General features: G+C 25.4%; 1 protein-coding gene across 1 annotated transcript in view; it reads right to left on the bottom strand.

Moving 5' to 3' along the window:
- Positions 1-6715: 6715 nt before the first annotated feature.
- Positions 6716-18157, bottom strand: part of LOC145834095 (V-type proton ATPase subunit S1-like) — a 28427-nt gene continuing 16985 nt past the window's right edge. The window contains exons 7-9 of the mRNA XM_082941440.1: positions 14522-14638; positions 12030-12153; positions 6716-7575 (exon numbers count right to left, since the gene is read on the bottom strand). Of these exons, the coding sequence (XP_082797566.1) occupies positions 7363-7575; positions 12030-12153; positions 14522-14638 (454 nt within the window). The 3' untranslated portion in view covers positions 6716-7362. The remainder of the gene's footprint in view (positions 7576-12029; positions 12154-14521; positions 14639-18157) is intronic.

The raw sequence follows: 18157 nt of genomic DNA, 5'->3' as shown, positions 1-18157 counted from the left end.
ATTTTATGAGTTATAAATAGTAAAAAAATCTAAGCTTTTGTCAGCCGTTAGCCTCTCTAAGATAGCTACTCAGCAAGCTACGCGTGCTCAAACGGCTGAAAAGAATTCAGTTACTAATAACTATACTGTTAAAAGTAATCCTAAGCTAAACACAATCTCTGATCAACAATGTATTATCAAACGAAAATATGATAGCAGGGAATTTTATCTTCATAAATGTTTGTTTTAACTTTCAAAATTTAATTATAACTGAAGAAACCTGCAGGACGAAACCTTGTTTTGTAACTATTAGACTTAAAAAAGTAGAAGAGCAATTTTGTTATATATTTTTAACAAAATAGGAGCATAGTTTACTCACAAGCAAAAGGGGAGAAAATTTGTATATTTTTTAGTACAGAATTTATTTTTTTTAATTTATTTATTTTACACTAATTCTAGCCAAAAATTACGTTGCTGGCCGCAGTTTGCAGAGTCCTGATTCAAAGGAATTATAGTTAAACAATTGATGAAGAATTATACTCCGAAATATAACTGTTATTATGCATTGTATAACTGTTATTTTAAAAATACAACCAAAGTAATTGTATATCATTGCTTATTTCATTGTATACCATATACTTACAAGATATTTTATTTTAATCTTGTATGTTGAAAACCTAGAAACAAAATAGATCGAGTGCTATCTTAGGCTTGTGTAATTTAGATGGCCTTGCAACCTTGGTCTGATGGATCCAATAGCTGAAAACTTTTTTTACTGAAAAAAACCATAAAACTTTTGTTATAGTATTTCCGAATTATTTACAATAAATTAGGTTACAATTTTTTCCAGTTTTACTCTTTTTTCTTAAAAGTTAGCAAAGCTAGCTTTTTAAATATTGATTAACAATAGTTGTTAAGTAATCTCTCCTATTTTAAACAACTAATATTGTCTGCTTTTGTTAGAAAAATATTAAATTTTGAATTTAAAAGTTCTTAATGCTTTTCCGATATAAACATTCTTTTTTATTCTTGCTATTCTACTATCATAATCATCTTAGTTTTGTGTCCTGGACAAGTCGTTAAACTGTATATAAGTAGAACGACTCGATAACCGAAAGGTTTTTTAGTACATTAGGTCCTTAGACCGTATTGTTTTTGAGAGGTTTAATTGTAGCTTAATAGATAATTATTATTTATATACCATTTGCAACTTAATATGAATAAGTTATTCATTTTTTTTTTTATTACACAAAGCTTTTCAAAATCATACAAGATTTCTTTGTCAAGTGATAAATTTTAAATGAAATTTGAAAAAAAGTTTGTTAAGTGAGTAGCTTAAAAAATAACTTTAAATTATGACGTATGAATAAATTAAAATAAATACAAAAATTAAGAGATTCAGTAATTAAAACTAAAGGTATGTATAATAATAGATTGTTAATAATTTTGTTTTACCATTTAATGCTACTTGCGTATTTAAGTTAGGTCGCTCTTCCTCAATCAATATTGATTCCAGGCTGTAAAGTTCGCTTTTCTTACATCGTTTTAAAATTTTGAACAATGTCAGAGTTTTGACAGGATGTGCAATTGAAAAGATGTTCAAATATTGCGCTTGTCGCTAACCGCGGATTCTACTTATACAATATTATTGGCCTGATTTAAAACGCAACGTGCGCTCTAACTTGTATAGTAGATGCCCCAAGATAACGCTTAAATTATAGTCGACTTAAATAAACTAATATGAATTACTTACTATTTACTAAAGGTTTAATAAATCAGTTACTTATACTAATTTAAACTTAGTTCGAATCTGTGATAATGATTATATTTACAATGAATTTGCGAAACGAAAAGATGATAAAATACTGCACAACATTACACTAATAAACCAAATTATCAATTCTTTTAAAAGACGACAATACTCGAATAAAAGAAACTAAATGTTTAAACCAAACTCAAAAAGTGTTCTAAAATCGAAATCAACTCGACAACAAGATTGAAACCATTAAAACTTAAGTGCAGCGACAAGCTGCACTGACTTCAGTCTGTTGCAATGCAGTAGAAACAAAAAGAAGTCTAAATTACTCGAGATTGTTGAATTTATACTCGCTTGAGAAAAAAGAAGAAAGTAAAAAAGAGACAATTACCGCGTAAGCGGCACACGCTGTTTTTATCTGTTCCGCAGTGGTCTGTAATTCGTCGGAATATTATTCAGAGCATCTCTTACATTGGAGAAACATCACGGCAAATATTCCGACGAATTACAGACCACTGCGGAACAGATAAAAACAGCGCAATATTTGAACATCTTTTCAATTGCACATCCTGTCAAAACTCTGACATTGTTCAAAATTTTAAAACGATGTAAGAAAAGCGAACTTTACAGCCTGGAATCAATATTGATTGAGGAAGAGCGACCTAACTTAAATACGCAAGTAGCATTAAATGGTAAAACAAAATTATCAACAATCTATTAATAAACATACCTTTAGTTTTAATTACTGAATCTCTTAATTTTTGTATTTATTTTAATTTATTCATACGTCATAATTTAAAGTTATTTTTTAAGCTACTCACTTAACAAACTTTTTTTCAAATTTCATTTAAAATTTATCACTTGACAAAGAAATCTTGTATGATTTTGAAAAGCTTTGTGTAATAAAATATAAAAAACAAAATAAATAACTTATTCATATTAAGTTGCAAATGGTATATAAATACGTTCAAAAACCTTCCTAAAATAGTAGATAATTATTAGTTTTGTATAACAATCTCTTAATTTTACTTTAAATTAGATATCTGGTTCAAACAAATTTAATAAAGGAATCAATTCAAGTTGAAGATTCATATGTAGAAAAATACTTTTTATAGTTTCACAGTTACTTAGTTTTACAACTGAACAGATTATTAAAATGCGATGTAGTAATATTTTTTCTTTTAATGATAGATTATGCAAAAATTTATCAAAATATAGTTAATTTTTATTTTAATTTAAGACAAAAATTCATTTTGCAATTTACTTTATTTTTGTTATTTAATTACATTTTAAATTGCTTCTGTTTATTGCATGCGGTAAAAGTTCTTTATGTTGTTAAATACATTTTCATTTTTGATAGTTTGCATAGACTTTTACAATGATTTTCAGAATATTTTTACTTAAACTTTTAGGGTTGTTGGGACCGTTATTCATATAATTGGTTTGGGCAGTAGCTGTTTAAGGGTAGGTCTAATGAGATTAGTGATCTTCCGGATCCGGCCGCATCCTATTTAAAAAAAGATCCGGATCCTAGCTGAGATTTGGCCGTTAGTTTGGAAAGACTTTGTTTTCCGCGATCAGCTTCTTTAATTTTTATATACTTAAATTATTGTTTTTTGACTCGCTGTTTTCAGAAAATAACATAAGTGTGTTAATAGCCAAGGCCCGTCAAAGTGTTGGCCACTTTAATCATTCTTCTATAGCATGCGAGAAACTAAAAAAAATCCAGGTCACTTTAGGTTCATCAGTATCAATGCAAAAAGCCTTAACAAGTGTCCAGAACTACGTGGCTAACAACAAATTTAAACCCTAATACATTTTTACAGCTGATTAATGGAAACTTGTTAGCCTCCTTAATGAACTGCTCGAACCTTTTTACATAGTAACACAGCAGTGTAGTAAAAAATGCATTGTTGTCAAGTGTAATCCCGCATGCAGCAGTACAAAAAAAGATTTTTAATCATAAAGCTAATAGTCCACCAGGTCAAAGTAGTTCTAAAATCTTGGCGAAAAATATAGAAGAGGTTTTCAAAAGAAGGTTTTTTACTACTAATAATAGCACACGAAAAAAACTTCATAATAACGTTTTAGTTAATTTTCTGCTGAAGTCTTGTCTAGGTGGAGCTCAAACAATAAAAATACACATATCTTGCCAGGTTGGCAAAAAAGTATCTTTTGGCACCACCATCTTCTGTTTATTCTAAAAAGGTTATTTTAAGAAGCTGGTTACTTGTAAAAACAAAAGCGAAATCGATTGCTTCCAAAAACCAGCGAAAATTTTTATTTTTTAATCACAACTTGAAAAACAAGAATAGGTTTCTTTATGGCGTTGATATGAGTAAATTTCATTTACTAAATTACTTACTTTTATATATGTAAACAGTTGCTAAAGAAGTTATTGTTCAACTTATAGTTCGAACTTTTATTAATAAAAGTAGAGTGTAAAACTAATCATAAAAAAGTTCGTTATTTTTAAAGCATTGTAACATTTAATTTCTTTTACGTCATACAAGGCAAAAAATTCAAGTTTAGTCGTATAAGTAGCTTGAAATTTAATACTTAAACTGAGATTTCGTATAGGTAGATTTTTTTGCAGCGTTCTAATGTTCAAATGAAATATTTAGACAATGTGTTAATTTTATTAAAATATTTGTGTTAAACAATTTTTACTAATTAATGGTATTATAATAATTAAACTTTATAAGTTTTTTCTCTATTGAAACTACTTAAAACATTTAGGATCCGGCCGGATCTTAAATTGAAAAAATAAGATTTGGATCTGGTAGATTACAAAATGAGATATACAGGAAACCTCTGTTGGTGTTGCGTTAAGTATGTCAATGATTATATTAAAATCTACTGCTGAAATCTTATGGTTTAGGATATTTTTTTTGTTATTTAAGACTGGATTTGGATGATTGCTTTACTATACCAAGATCATCGCCTCTGTATAGACCTATGATTGAAGATATATCATTAAGGATATATACTCCTTTTAAATCGCTTACCTCCGCGCCATGGAAATAGCCCATTGCTATGTCAAAATTGTCATTGTTGAATGTATTTGTCCAGATTTTATCATTATTGTATGTTATATTCTTTGGCACGTGTTCATGAGTGTATTTACTTCTTTGTTAGTGAAAATGGTTAATGTTCTGGAAAATTTATTACTTTGGTGATGTAAATTTTTTTCACGGACAGGACTTCAAAGTTGATAAAATTTTTATTTGATTTATCTTCACTATTATTAACAATTCTAGGACTTCTTCAGAATTTGTTCATTCAGTAAGATTACATTTAGATCTAATTTTTGTAGCTTTACATTAGCCAATTTACTTAAGAATGATTTAGCACGGTTAATAGTTCAACAACTTACACTATAGGCGACGTTGATTTATGGTACTTGATCGTTGTAACAACTTCAGCCTTATGGAATTTATAAACTGTTCTATTGCTTATTTTATAACTTGAAAGTATCAGGGAAGCTTCTTAACTAACTTTTATAGTTCTTTCATTAGTTTATATTGAATATTTAGTGGTTAAGTTATTTAATATTAATTTCTATATAGTTGTAGCATTGTATAAATAAGATTGTAGTTTTATTTGATCTAACAATTACCATATTTTTATTTAACAATTTTTTAATATATTTTGTTAGCTTGATTGAAATTTGATGCACAGATATTTTTACCATATCAAATAGGTCATCTTTAAAAGCTTTTTTTTTCAGAATTGCAGTTTGATAATCTGATGATGTTCAAACTTAGTAACTGTCTGAACTTGTAACAAAAATTTATTTTAAGTACTTAAACGTAACTTTTTTTTCAACTCTAAAAAAATATTTTATGATGTGTTTATTAATACAGAACACGATTAAAATTTCATACAGCTGTTTTCCAAACATGAAAAACATTATTAATTTTGACCAGTGTTTATTTTGGCCACTATCAACCAAGTTTAGATGTTTCGCGCCAACAACAACAAACTACACCCCACAACAAACTTATCCGAAACAACCTACGACCGGTGTGTGGGTATCCATAAACGATTGCTTCAGTTAATATGTACTTGGTTAGATTTAAACAGCAGTTTCTTGCGACTGTCTGACGAGTTCAAATAAGGACGAAACCGGTCGTAATTTGTCTCGGATGCTGTTTATCGTGTGGTGAAGCTTAATATTTAATATAATTTTCACAATAAAAAGTTCCTAGAAGATAAAAAAAAGTATAACGGTCAGAGTTTGTAACTGTAGAACTTAACCTGACTGCACATTTAATGGTGAATATCTTTTAAAAGTTATTTACAAAATTAAACTCGAGAATAAGGAGTACTGGCTTAACTGAGATTTAATCAAAACTAGATGGCAACAACATAGTATTATCAAGAAATCACAAACAATATCTCTATCCAGATTCGCCATATTAAATAGCTTCGAGTTCTCTGAAATTAAATGGCAAGTGCAATATTAATTTAAAGCTCGGTACCATAAAAAGCAAATAATTTTTCTATTTGTAACCTTGAAAGAATTGCTATTGCCGAAGCAGATAGAACAAAATTATTTGATACAAGACAGGAACTAACTGTAATGTGTCCTCACTTTAGGTCTTCTTATTTTAATTATCGATTATTTACATTTTACTCAGCTTATATATGTACTGTTATTTTATCAATATTCCAAGTTTCCATGAAGTATTTTTCATATGTTATTACTAAGTAATATTTATTCAGTATATCTTACAGTAATTTTTTTTTTTTTTTCATCACCAAATTTATAAATAATTTATTCTAATAATGATTTAATTAATAATTACTGAATTTCTCACTGTTAGATTACTTATTGGTTAATTTGCTTTTGTTATGTATATTTTCGCTTCAATTTTATTTATTGTCACTTATAAGCTTTGGTGAACCTTGTTTAGGTAAAAATTATAAGCTTAGTGACAAGTAGTTGAATAGAATTAAATTAATACAGAATCAAAATATCTAAAAAACGTTTATTGCACAAAATAAATTTTGTTAAATTTTAATACAGTATAAAGTTAATTATAAATAATTACATGTCAAACGAATTTAAAATCACAAAAACCTAAATATATGTATAGTTGACAAATTATATTCATAATACTAAGTATATTTTAAAATATAGAAATAAGTCCATATTCATTCTTTATTATAGTTAACACTAAACAGAACCGCACGACCACCAACAACAATTCATGCAACACATCTTCATTGGGCTTTTGTAATCGCAGAAACTAGGTCGCATGGAATGTTGTTGTTAGTCGTACAGTTAAGTTTAATGGTAAATGTGATGGACGGAAAACATCCGGCTTTGTCATTGTAGCCAAGAACTTAACATCTAAGTTAATAATCAAAAAGTATAAAATTGTTATAATTTTGAAATGAACACATCTAGGGTACATAGTAAACAATTAATTTTGTGACTTGAAATTTGTATCAAATAGATTATAGCTATAAGCTATTCTAGATTTTAACAAGAAAAAGAGATTATAATGAATTTATGCAAATAAAATAATAAATGTTGCATATCAAAAAATGAAACATTACTACGTTCAATCAAGTAATAGTATGCAAATATAAAACTGATTCAAACATGCTCCGTTTAACTATTCCTGAGGAATTTGTAATAATTTAGAAATTCTTGGATCGTCAAAGCGATCAGGGGTTGTGATCCCGGCTACCATATAGAAACCATATAAAAGTAAAATAAGGAGTAAAAAGAACACTGTCAATCCCAACAAGATAGGAACTGTAAACCAATTGTTGCAATCTACATGATTGTAAATCATCTTTCCATTTGATGTGTCAAAGGGCTGCAACTGTAATTTTGTATTACAAGTTGGAAAATTTTACACATTGATTCAAAGTGACATCATCTATTTAACACTTTATCTACTAAGTACAACTTATAAGCATGTTTATTTATCTTTGGAGAGCTATCATAAAAAGCACTCAATTATAACTCAATAAAAGATTATAAGCTAAAAAATATCTATTATTTAATATAACACAAACTAATAGTATGAAACAACACAAACTAATAGCTACTATTAGTATTATGTATTTCATAAATTGACATTTCTTAAAATAAAAATATTTTAATTGCTTTTTTTTTTTCATTTCCTGCATAGAATGAAATTCAACAATATATTACAAATAATATTTATTGAAATATTAGTCAGATAATAGTAATAGAATATCAGATTACTACAATAAAAAGTTATTACACAGATTTTATTACAATTTATTTTTACTACTTACAAATATACTTAATACGCATTTTTATTGTATTGATTTACTAGTGTGTTATGCATTCATGTCTAATATTTGAAAATATATATATGGGTTATTTTTTTCAAGCAAATGATTTCAACGTCATTCATGAAAATAATGTTTGATACACAATCAATCTTTTTCATAAGTTTAATTACTTTTAAACAACGAAAAATTAAAAAAAAAAAATAAGCAGTATATCAAATATTCCAATAGAAAAACTCAAACTATGATAACACTTTTAGAACTTAAACAACTTCCAAGTTCCGTTAGTCAAATAAAATTTTATTCAAAACTTATAATGGTGATTTACTAATACTATTTTATTTATGATTACCACTCTTTGAAGCTAAAAGAAACAAAATGAGTAAACAAAAATTTTTATGAGTAACTACATACTAGCCTAAGTGAAAAGTAAACGAAGTATAAATTTTACAATTTATATAAGTAATAGTAGCCAAGAATTTCAAATACATACTTAAGTATTAGATGTATAACTAATAGTATATATATTATTACCTTTTAAGTTTTCTTTAATTCTCAAAACATATAAAAACTAAACTTATATGGCCTGTATTTTTCTAACCTAAGTTATTAACAGTCCTGCGTTTTATATAAACTAGATCGGATTAAAAATATTTTAACTTTTATTATCTATTATTTAAATATCATTCTTAAATTAAATTAGGAACGATATTCACTTAAAGCAGAATTATATATGTATAAAAACAAGTTTCATAACAAACACTAAAATTTTTTATGTTGGGGATGTTTTAAAAACTGTGACAATTCTTTCTAAAACAAATACAAAGAAAGTACTTTACACTTTTTATCAAAATATATATTTTTTTAAGTAAAAGCTGTGTTTTAAACAACTAGGATGGTGTAATATCACTACAGATTTATCAATTAAATTATAAATACCTTTGAGGACTTTAGATTCATTTATTTAATAAAATTAAAATTATTTTATTTTTATCGACAGATACTCAAAAGCAAACCACTAACAAATTTAAATGATAATTTCAGTCTGCGAATCACGATAAAATGCAAATATCCAACAAAGTGGTAAAGTTAGTTTTAACACAAAACCAAATTAAAAAAAAAAGTTAAGCTGAAATATTGTACGTTGTTAAAAAACTATTACATACTAAAGTATCAATAAATTCAATAATAAAAAATATTCCAATTTTGTTCTTGCATATGAGTTGAACTAGTTATAATTTTAGTACCTTAGTTATTATGAGTAAAGTTTTGTAACTTTCAATTATTTTAATTCAGTAAGTTATTTAATCTTAATAAAAGAATCTCAAAATGTATTTAAGTGCTAACGTACTATTTATCATTCGATTAATTAAAAGTAATATATACAAATATATACAAATTGTATATTATATATATAATAAACAAATCCGTCAGCTGCCCAAGGCAAATGTTTAGTTGGTGATAATAAACACATATATATATATATATAACAGTTCTATAAACATTAAATACAAATAAAAAACTGTAGGATCCTTAATTATATAATATAATTCAAAAATTAAGTTAGTTTTTGTTATAAACCTCATTTTAAAACGTTGTAAATGTTATTTGAATATCTTTAAAATTTGCTGAATTTACAAAAATTATGAACTAATCGTAATTACTTAATCGACAAAAACAGCTTTATAACATGAAAACAATTATCAACTTATATGAAATATTACTACTTTACTTTTGTTCAAAACGCAATGTGATTTTTAATATTTAGTGAGAAAATTTAATATTTGCTAAGTATCAATAAAAATAAGTAAAGCTCTTTCTACTAAAGAATAGTTTTTTTTTTTAAACTAAGGTTTTATAACGAATGTATTATTACATTTTAACTCTCTATTTTGTCTCTTTAAAAAGTTTGTAAGGATCGCTCTGAACATTTTTGAGACTTCCTTAAGTTGGTGCTGTTCATTTAAAAATATTAAAAAACTGTTTTTGTTCTCTTTTAAAGCTAACTATTTTTTTAAGTCTTCCTTAGTAGTTGTTAAACTTTTAAAAATAACTTAATTTAAAATAATATAAAACAAACTAACTAAATTATAAAAAATTAATGTTCAGGGTTGAGGCAAAAAAACATCCTGAATGACCAAAAACTAGTCTGAGCTACATCAGGCCAGCATGACTTTACCTCAGTTTGTGAACAAAATAAAAAATATATACATGATCAAAACACTAAATAGATACACTCAATCAATTCCCACCCAATCAATTCTGCATGTCACTTTTACACAGCATAACTTTTGCACGGAGAGTCATTTTTGCATAGGTGACACTTTTCCAGGTTTTATCACTTTTTTGAGGTTTGAAATGTGCAAAAGTGACAACTTGTCCAAAAGTGATGCTTTGTGCAAAAATGAAACCGTACGAAAATGAAGACGTGCAAAAAAAAGATCCTTGCAAAAGTGACGTATAACTTGGGTGGTAATTAGTCGGTTGGGAATTAATTCGGGTGGGAATTGATCGAGTAGGAATTGTGTGCGGGTGGAAATTGTTAGTATAACATATGTATGACGTAATATTCATCAGTAACATATAAACTAAAACGGTTTTTTTTTGTACTTTTCATTGTCATAAATGTTGAAGATATTATAACACAGAAAATTATGCCCCAATACATTACAGATTTTATTAAGTATATCAATTTTCTCGGCCAGAAACTTTCGTTTTATCTTAGTATGAATTTTTGTTTGATTATTTTTGTCAGGTTGTAACATGCGTACCTTTTATCTAACTAAGTAAACATATCTCAAGATACAGTCTTAGTAAAGACATCCTAAAATTTTCCAGCAAATCAAATTAATAACTTTATCTTAGTATAAGTTTTCAATATTAAAATTGTTTATTACGGTTTTCATAGGTTTTTTGAAAATATTTTCCAGGTATTCTGAATTTCTTTCATGTTTTTGAAAGTAAAAGTTTTTTGTCAATTTTCAATATAAAATTAAATTCAAGGTAAGATCTGTCTTAAATAGCATTAAAACATTGAAAATAAAAAACTGTTATGCTACTTACTTTAAATGTGTTTTATAATAAATCAAATTTTTAATGAGACAAAAAAAGTTCTGTATATGGTAGATTTTTCGTATAAAGTTTGAATTTTATTATTTTACATGTAAAATTTGTTTAAAATTCTTGGTTTTTAGTTTTTCTTAGCCTAAATTTTCAAACTCAAGACTTTATGTCAATACAGAATAATGCAAGTTTTAAGATTGTATAGCGAAAAAACGACTATACTTATGTGCAACACTACTTTTTATAATACAAATTATGAAAGATATAGAAACTTAAAACTTTGCTAAAACAGTATATCATTAAAATAAAATAAAATATTTTTATCTATAGATAAAACAAAAAAGTAATTGTATCTATGTTACGTTTTAAGAACTTAAAAAACGTCTAAAAATGAGTTGCCAAAGGTTTTTAAAAAATATATACCGAGTTTTTCAGCTTTTTCCAAGTTTTTTAAAAAGCAAACTTTTTTGTACATAGTTATTATAAAATTAAGTTTAAAGTAAAAAACTGACTCAACTGGTATAAAAAATATAAAATATACTGTTATGCTATTTTATAATAAATAAAATTATAAATCATACTAAAAACAAAAATTGAATATGATAGAATTTTTGTACCGAATCAAAATTTCACCATTTTACATGTAAAATTTTTTTTTGTTTTTTTTAAATTCCAGGTTTTTCGAAAATTTCAGACGTTTTTGCAACCCTGCTAAAATAAAATTAAATTTATCATAAAAACTTTTCATTCAGTCCAATAAGTGATTTGAGTATTAGTTCAACTCATTAATTATTTTGCATTGTTAAAACTTATAAGTGAAATTGTTTATCTTTATTTTGCAATATGAAATATAAAAATAATTTCATCAATATTCATATATAAGTATACTAGCTATTACAATGAATAAATTCAACTATTTTTAACTAATCATGATCAATAACAAGAAACAAACTTGCAAATTGTTAAAACTGATTTCAGTGCGCACAAAGTCAGCTTTATTGTCCTTTGTCTCAACATTGTACATCAATTCCGTACTCTGACAAGTTATACTCCAATTCGATGGTGCACTCAATTTTCTGTTTTTTTTATTTAGAAAAACTATTTTATATTTCGTAAAAATACTTATAAATTTTTATCATTAAATATGTTTTCAATGTCATAAAACTAATTAAAAATAGCTCAAGTTAAACAAGAAAATCAAATTCAATAGGTTTCAAAATAAACAATTTGAACTAAGTTAGCTGCAAAGTGGATACATAAATTTTGAATGAGGTTTGATAGTATGAATTTAATTAAAATATACATTAATAAAATACCAAAAAAATCAAACTGAATAAATTTTGGCCAAACTGGCCTAATTTTTCTAAAAAATTAAACTAGCTTTAATAAGCCTGTTTTTTATAAAAAAAAAAAAGTGCCTACTAAGTTTAGTAGAAAAGCTGTAAAATTGTTATTATAATAAAATTGTATTATTTTGTTTCAATTATTTTGTGTTGTCTAACTACTATTTTTATTACAATTACTTATTCAACGAGAAAATTAAAATATTAAACATGTATATGCAAGAAGTAAGTAAAAACACTATAACAGTATCAACAAAGAAAACATTCACATCATAAAACAATAAATGGCTAAAATTATGTGTTTCAAAACATAAACTCTAAATACCTTTTAAAAACATGTATCAAATAAACAGAGTGTCTTTTAGAAACTTAAGGCATAAATTTGTTTTTAAATTAGCCAAGATAATTTTCTATAATTCGTAAAATTTCGTATATATTTTTATATATTATTTCTTATATAGTTATTTGCCTTAAATAAAAAAGAATGCTCAATTTACTGGGATGTAAAGAGCTTATTTAAATAGATTTATGCAAATTATATATTTTTTTCGCGACTGGTTTCGGTGGCAAAAAATTGCGACAATAAACTGGAAAGCAGACAAAATTTAAACCAGATTATAATTATAGTACAAAATAGGTTATTTTTCTTGACTTTTTCATTGAGTTTTTGTTGATATTTGGTTTAAATTAAAATAAATTTTTAGATAGTTCTTAATTCAACTTAGATAAATTTTTATAATTTTTGTTAAAGTTTTTGAATCCGTTTAAATTTTGACTGTTATGTTAACTTAACACAAATTAGATTTTGAAATCTTCAGCGACTTTGGGTTTTATTAATGTTTTGTTGACTCTTGGCTTAAAATCATAATTTTAGACAATTCTTAATTTCATTTAGATAAATTTCAAGGTATAAATATTTTTATAAAAAGCTCTGAATTCAGTTTTTTAGTTTTAATCTTTAACTCATTATATCAATATCAATTCAATTCGTTTTTAAAAACTAGTACCACTTTTACCTAATTATACTCTGACATGCTTGAATTTTCGAATATGCAACATTTTAGTTTTTGTTTATATTTTTCACGCATGAATAAGTTTTTAAATAACAGTATAAATAACTAACATTGTTATATGCAGTTTAATATTTTATTTTTTGCTTGAAGAGATCGCAATTTTTTGCCACCGAAACCGGTCGCGAATAAAGTAAATAGTTTGCATAAATCTATTTATAGCATTTCTTAAAAAATTTAAAATACACACTAAAAATTGGGTAGGGATCAAATTTGCACGAGGGGACTACATTGCACGAAGATACTTTTGCATGAAGGCACTTTTGCACGGGTTTATTTTTATTTTTTTTTTTTTTTTTAATTTATTATATTTTTTTTTACTTTTTTTTTACTTTCACTGTTACCCCTAACCCTCAGTCGGTAGTTTTTTTTTTCTTTTTAATTAAGTAATTTTAATTTATTCATTTTTCTCTTTTATAATATATTTTATTAGTTATTTTTTATTTTTATAGTTACTATCACTGCTACCCCTAACCTAACCCTTACCCTCGGTCAGTAACTTTTTTTCTTTTAGATTTTTTATTAATTCATCTTTTAGTTTTTATATATATATTTGTTTTCTGTTTTTTTTTACTCTTGTGCAAAATTGTAGCTCGTGCAAAATTGACCCTTGATGCAAAATTGTCTTCGTGCAATTTTGACATGTTACCCTAAAAATTTGTGGACAATTTTACACATAGCAGACATTCTAATAAGTCAACGGTAAAACTCCGAAATAAATCCAACAAAGTACTACTGAAAAGTGATTGTAAATCTATTAAAAAGTCAAAAATATGGACAAATTAAAAGAGAGTGTGGCAAGGTAGTGTGAATTTTTATCTGTGTCATTCTATTAACTGTTCTTCGTCAAGTATTGCCAATGAACAAACATAATTTTAAGATAAAACATGAATGTTTAAAACTAATAAAAAGATCTTTGACTACTTTGTTTTACCACCGTTAAGATATACCGATGGTGTATTTAAACTCGACTCATTGTACTAATTAAATCAATAATTTAATTGTTTAGTTTATTCTATTTACTTACAAACCTATAACTTCTAGGAGTCATGACTTGTAGTGGATTATTATCAACTGTACTTGTAACATTTGAGATTTTCCACCATTTTCGAGCAGATGTTTTATAAAACTTTTGTTCGAAATCCATTCTGAATATTTAAAAAACATTATATTAAAGAAGTTTTTTTGAAGTTTTGGTTATCATAAACTTTTTTGCTGGATGCGTGATATTTTGAATATTAATACTTTATCTTATCTTAACTATCATTGGATCACAATTTACATAACAGAAAATAAAAATAGTTTATGTATAATGTATATAGTACTTTTTATTAAAATATTAAGTTTGTTTAGAATATCCATTAAGTTTTAAATACTATAAGTTTTATTTTAGAGTGTCTAAACAAAAAAACATTAGAAGATAATAGACAAAACTTTGAGAGTTAAAACATTTTTTTTTACTACGTATTCCTGTGTTTATCACGAATTCTATAACAGTTCTACAAACTCTTGAAAAGTATTATTTTAGTGAGAATAATATACAACAAGAGGTTATGTGTAAATAAGTGATTATAATTATAAATTAAACCAAATAAAAAGTATATAGTAATAAAATAATATGGGGGTGGGCAACTTTCTTAATCGGTGCGCCAGGTCTATTTAATTCTTTTTGCAGGAAGAACTTGTTAAAAAAAGTCTTTCGGGTCACATAATTTTAAACAATACTAGTTAAAATCTTTTTTTAGCTTTGAAGTTCAAAATTAAAACCAAAAGACATTTAATAAACACTAATGTGTATTGAAAACCTGCAATAGTATATAATTTGAGCTTTTATTTAAGTTAAAATATTCTTTTAACTATTGCAAACAAATTGTAATAACATCATAATGTTAAAACTCTTTTTCTTAAATACAAACTTAGTTTAAATTTTGGTTTGATGTGTTTTAATAACAGTGAATTTACTTACTAATAAGTTAATCAACTTTCATTTGCAGGTTTTCTAAACCTTAGTTTTATACTTTTTTCAATATTTTAATTTCTAGATAAATTTATAAATTTCTAACAAGTATTCAACCCTGGATGGTTTTTTTTAATTTCTTAGCAGATTTGTCTTTCAAGGAACTCGTCTATAAGTAATTTTATTCTAACTAATTTAAATTTACTACTAGTTCTTTTCTATATAGTTTGAAAATCTAAGTTAAGTCTTTATCTCTTCACTTATTTTTATTTCAAAATAAAATATCGTTTTATAACATTTGTTTGAAATAAAACATTTGTACCATTTCCTTAAATTACAACATTACATAACAATATCAAATTAAATGATTTTTTACTTATTTACTGTAAAAATGCCTAATTAAAACTAAATAATTTAAAATCTAGTAAACTTTAACTATTTTCATTAAATTTTTTGTCCCTATATGAAGATAGATGTGTTGTGCATTGAACTACTGAAGTAAAAATAGAAACCAATTTAATTCACATTGTTAAACATATAAACATCTTCTAAAGCTTTCGATGATTAAAAAAGAACTGTTCAAATTTCAAATATTTTCTATGATTTTTTTTTTAATTTCCGGTTATTTCAGAAAAAGATTAAATTCAAGGAAATTGCTGGTATTTTGCCTGAATTTTTAAAACCCATGTTTTTTAAATTAAAGGGCCTTTTCGTAATCAATTAAAATAAATTTCGTAATGTTTTTATTTATTTTTGGAATAAGTTACAGAAATATAATTATGGCTTAAAGTGTTACAAAATATACCTACCATTTAGTTCATGTTTTAAAGTTTTAACCAGTACTTTACAATCCTCTTAAATAAAACATTGTTCTTTCTTATGCTCTTTGTTAAAACTTATAATATTTTGTCTGATAACATAATATTTTTGAACCTAACAAAAACTATTTAATAATTAAATAATTTTTCTATTTATAAAGCTTTTTGATTTATTAATTTCAATTAATCAAAGCTTGTAAATATAATTAAGATTTTCTTTTAACTTGACTTAATTAAAAAAATAATAACTTTATATAAATAAATAATTCATTATGTATGAACTATTTGTTACTTAGTTTATTATTTTAATATTCGTTTGATTTTCTTTTTTATAGTTTTTGTAAAAACACAAATTTACACATAACTTCTGCATGCATATTCTACTCTTTGGAAGGGTAGCTGTCAAATTTGCACGAGCATACAAAACTGCATAAAGATACTTTTGCACGAGGGGACAAAATTGCACAAAAAAACTTTTACACAAAGGGTCACTTTTGCCCGGGTTAATTTTTTTTAATATAAACTTTTTTATTATATTTTTTTTTTGAGCTTTTTTTTTTTTTTTTATTATCACTGCTACCCCTAACCTTTACCCTCGGTCGGTAGCTTTTTGCTTGTTAGTAATTAATTTTTTGTATTTTTTTTTTAAATTTTTACTATCTTTGTTACTCTAACCCTTACCCTCGGTAGGTTTTATTTTCTTTTTGTTTTCTTTTTAATTTATATTTGATTTTTTTCAGTCTTTTTTACTCTCGTGCAAAAATGACCCTCCATGCAAAATTGTAACTCGTGCAAAATTGACCCCTCATGCAATTTAGTAACCTTGTGAAATTTTTTCTTCGTGCAAATTTAATTCGTTCCCCTTTAGAAGTAATGGTTTTTAAGCTTTGAAGAACTGTATAATTAAATGATCACAGAGATACATAGAAAAGTTTAATAAACTGATAATAAATTACCTCTTATTATAAAATTAAAAACTTTATAATTGTCTGAAGGGGAAGTTTATAATATTATGTTTTTCAATTTCTGATTATTTTATTAACATAGGCTTCAGAGTTCTTGTACAAATTTACATTAAAAAACTTCTAAAATTTTAGTTTACTATTTGAGGGTTGCCAAAGGTTTTTTGTAAATTTATTCCAGGTTTTCTAAACTTATCCAAGAATTTTATAAACAAGTTTATTGGTCCATTTCTAGCGTAAAATTAAGCTCAAGTTAAAAAAAAAACTGATTTAAATAGTAAAACAACATTGAAAAGATACTCCAAATGTGTTTGATGAACAAAAATTAAATAACAATAAAAATATTGTTATGATTGATTTGTTGTATCTAAACGAAATTTCGTTAATTTACATGTTAAAATTCATTAAAATTCCATAACTTTCCATGTTTTTTGATGATTTTTATTCGTATTTTCAGGTTTTTTTCAAAATTCCTCTAATTCCAGGTTTTTTCAGAACTCAAGGCTTTTGGCAACCCTGTAATTTGCAAGGTAGGTTGTATTAATTAAAATAACTCTTTTTTTACAAACTTTTTATTAGCCTTGAGCTTACTTTTTTAAACTGTCTACTTAAGAAATATTTTTTTAAATTAATTTTATCACTAAATAAAGTATAATTCCAAAAACGTTTTTGAACATGAAAAGGAAGAGAATAATTTAAATTTATATATTCTAAGTTGTTCAAAATATAGATTAAATCGTTTGCTAACAAAAGATTCTAGTGAAACAAGTTCACTGGAAAATAAATAAAAACAAATTATACATCATCCTTTATTGTAACAACATATGTTTCTGTGTGTAAACGAATCAACACACTTCAAATGGGTTCTGTAAAAAAATAATTACTGTAATGTAAGAATAGAAGCATAGAATAAAGTAGGTGTATACATGT

This window comes from Thalia democratica, chromosome 4 (genome assembly GCF_965202585.1).
Source record: "Thalia democratica chromosome 4, ktThaDemo2.hap1.1, whole genome shotgun sequence".
Lineage (NCBI taxonomy): Eukaryota > Metazoa > Chordata > Thaliacea > Salpida > Salpidae > Thalia > Thalia democratica.
Note: the sequence above shows the minus strand (reverse complement) of the source record. Positions and strands in the feature narration are given on the sequence as shown.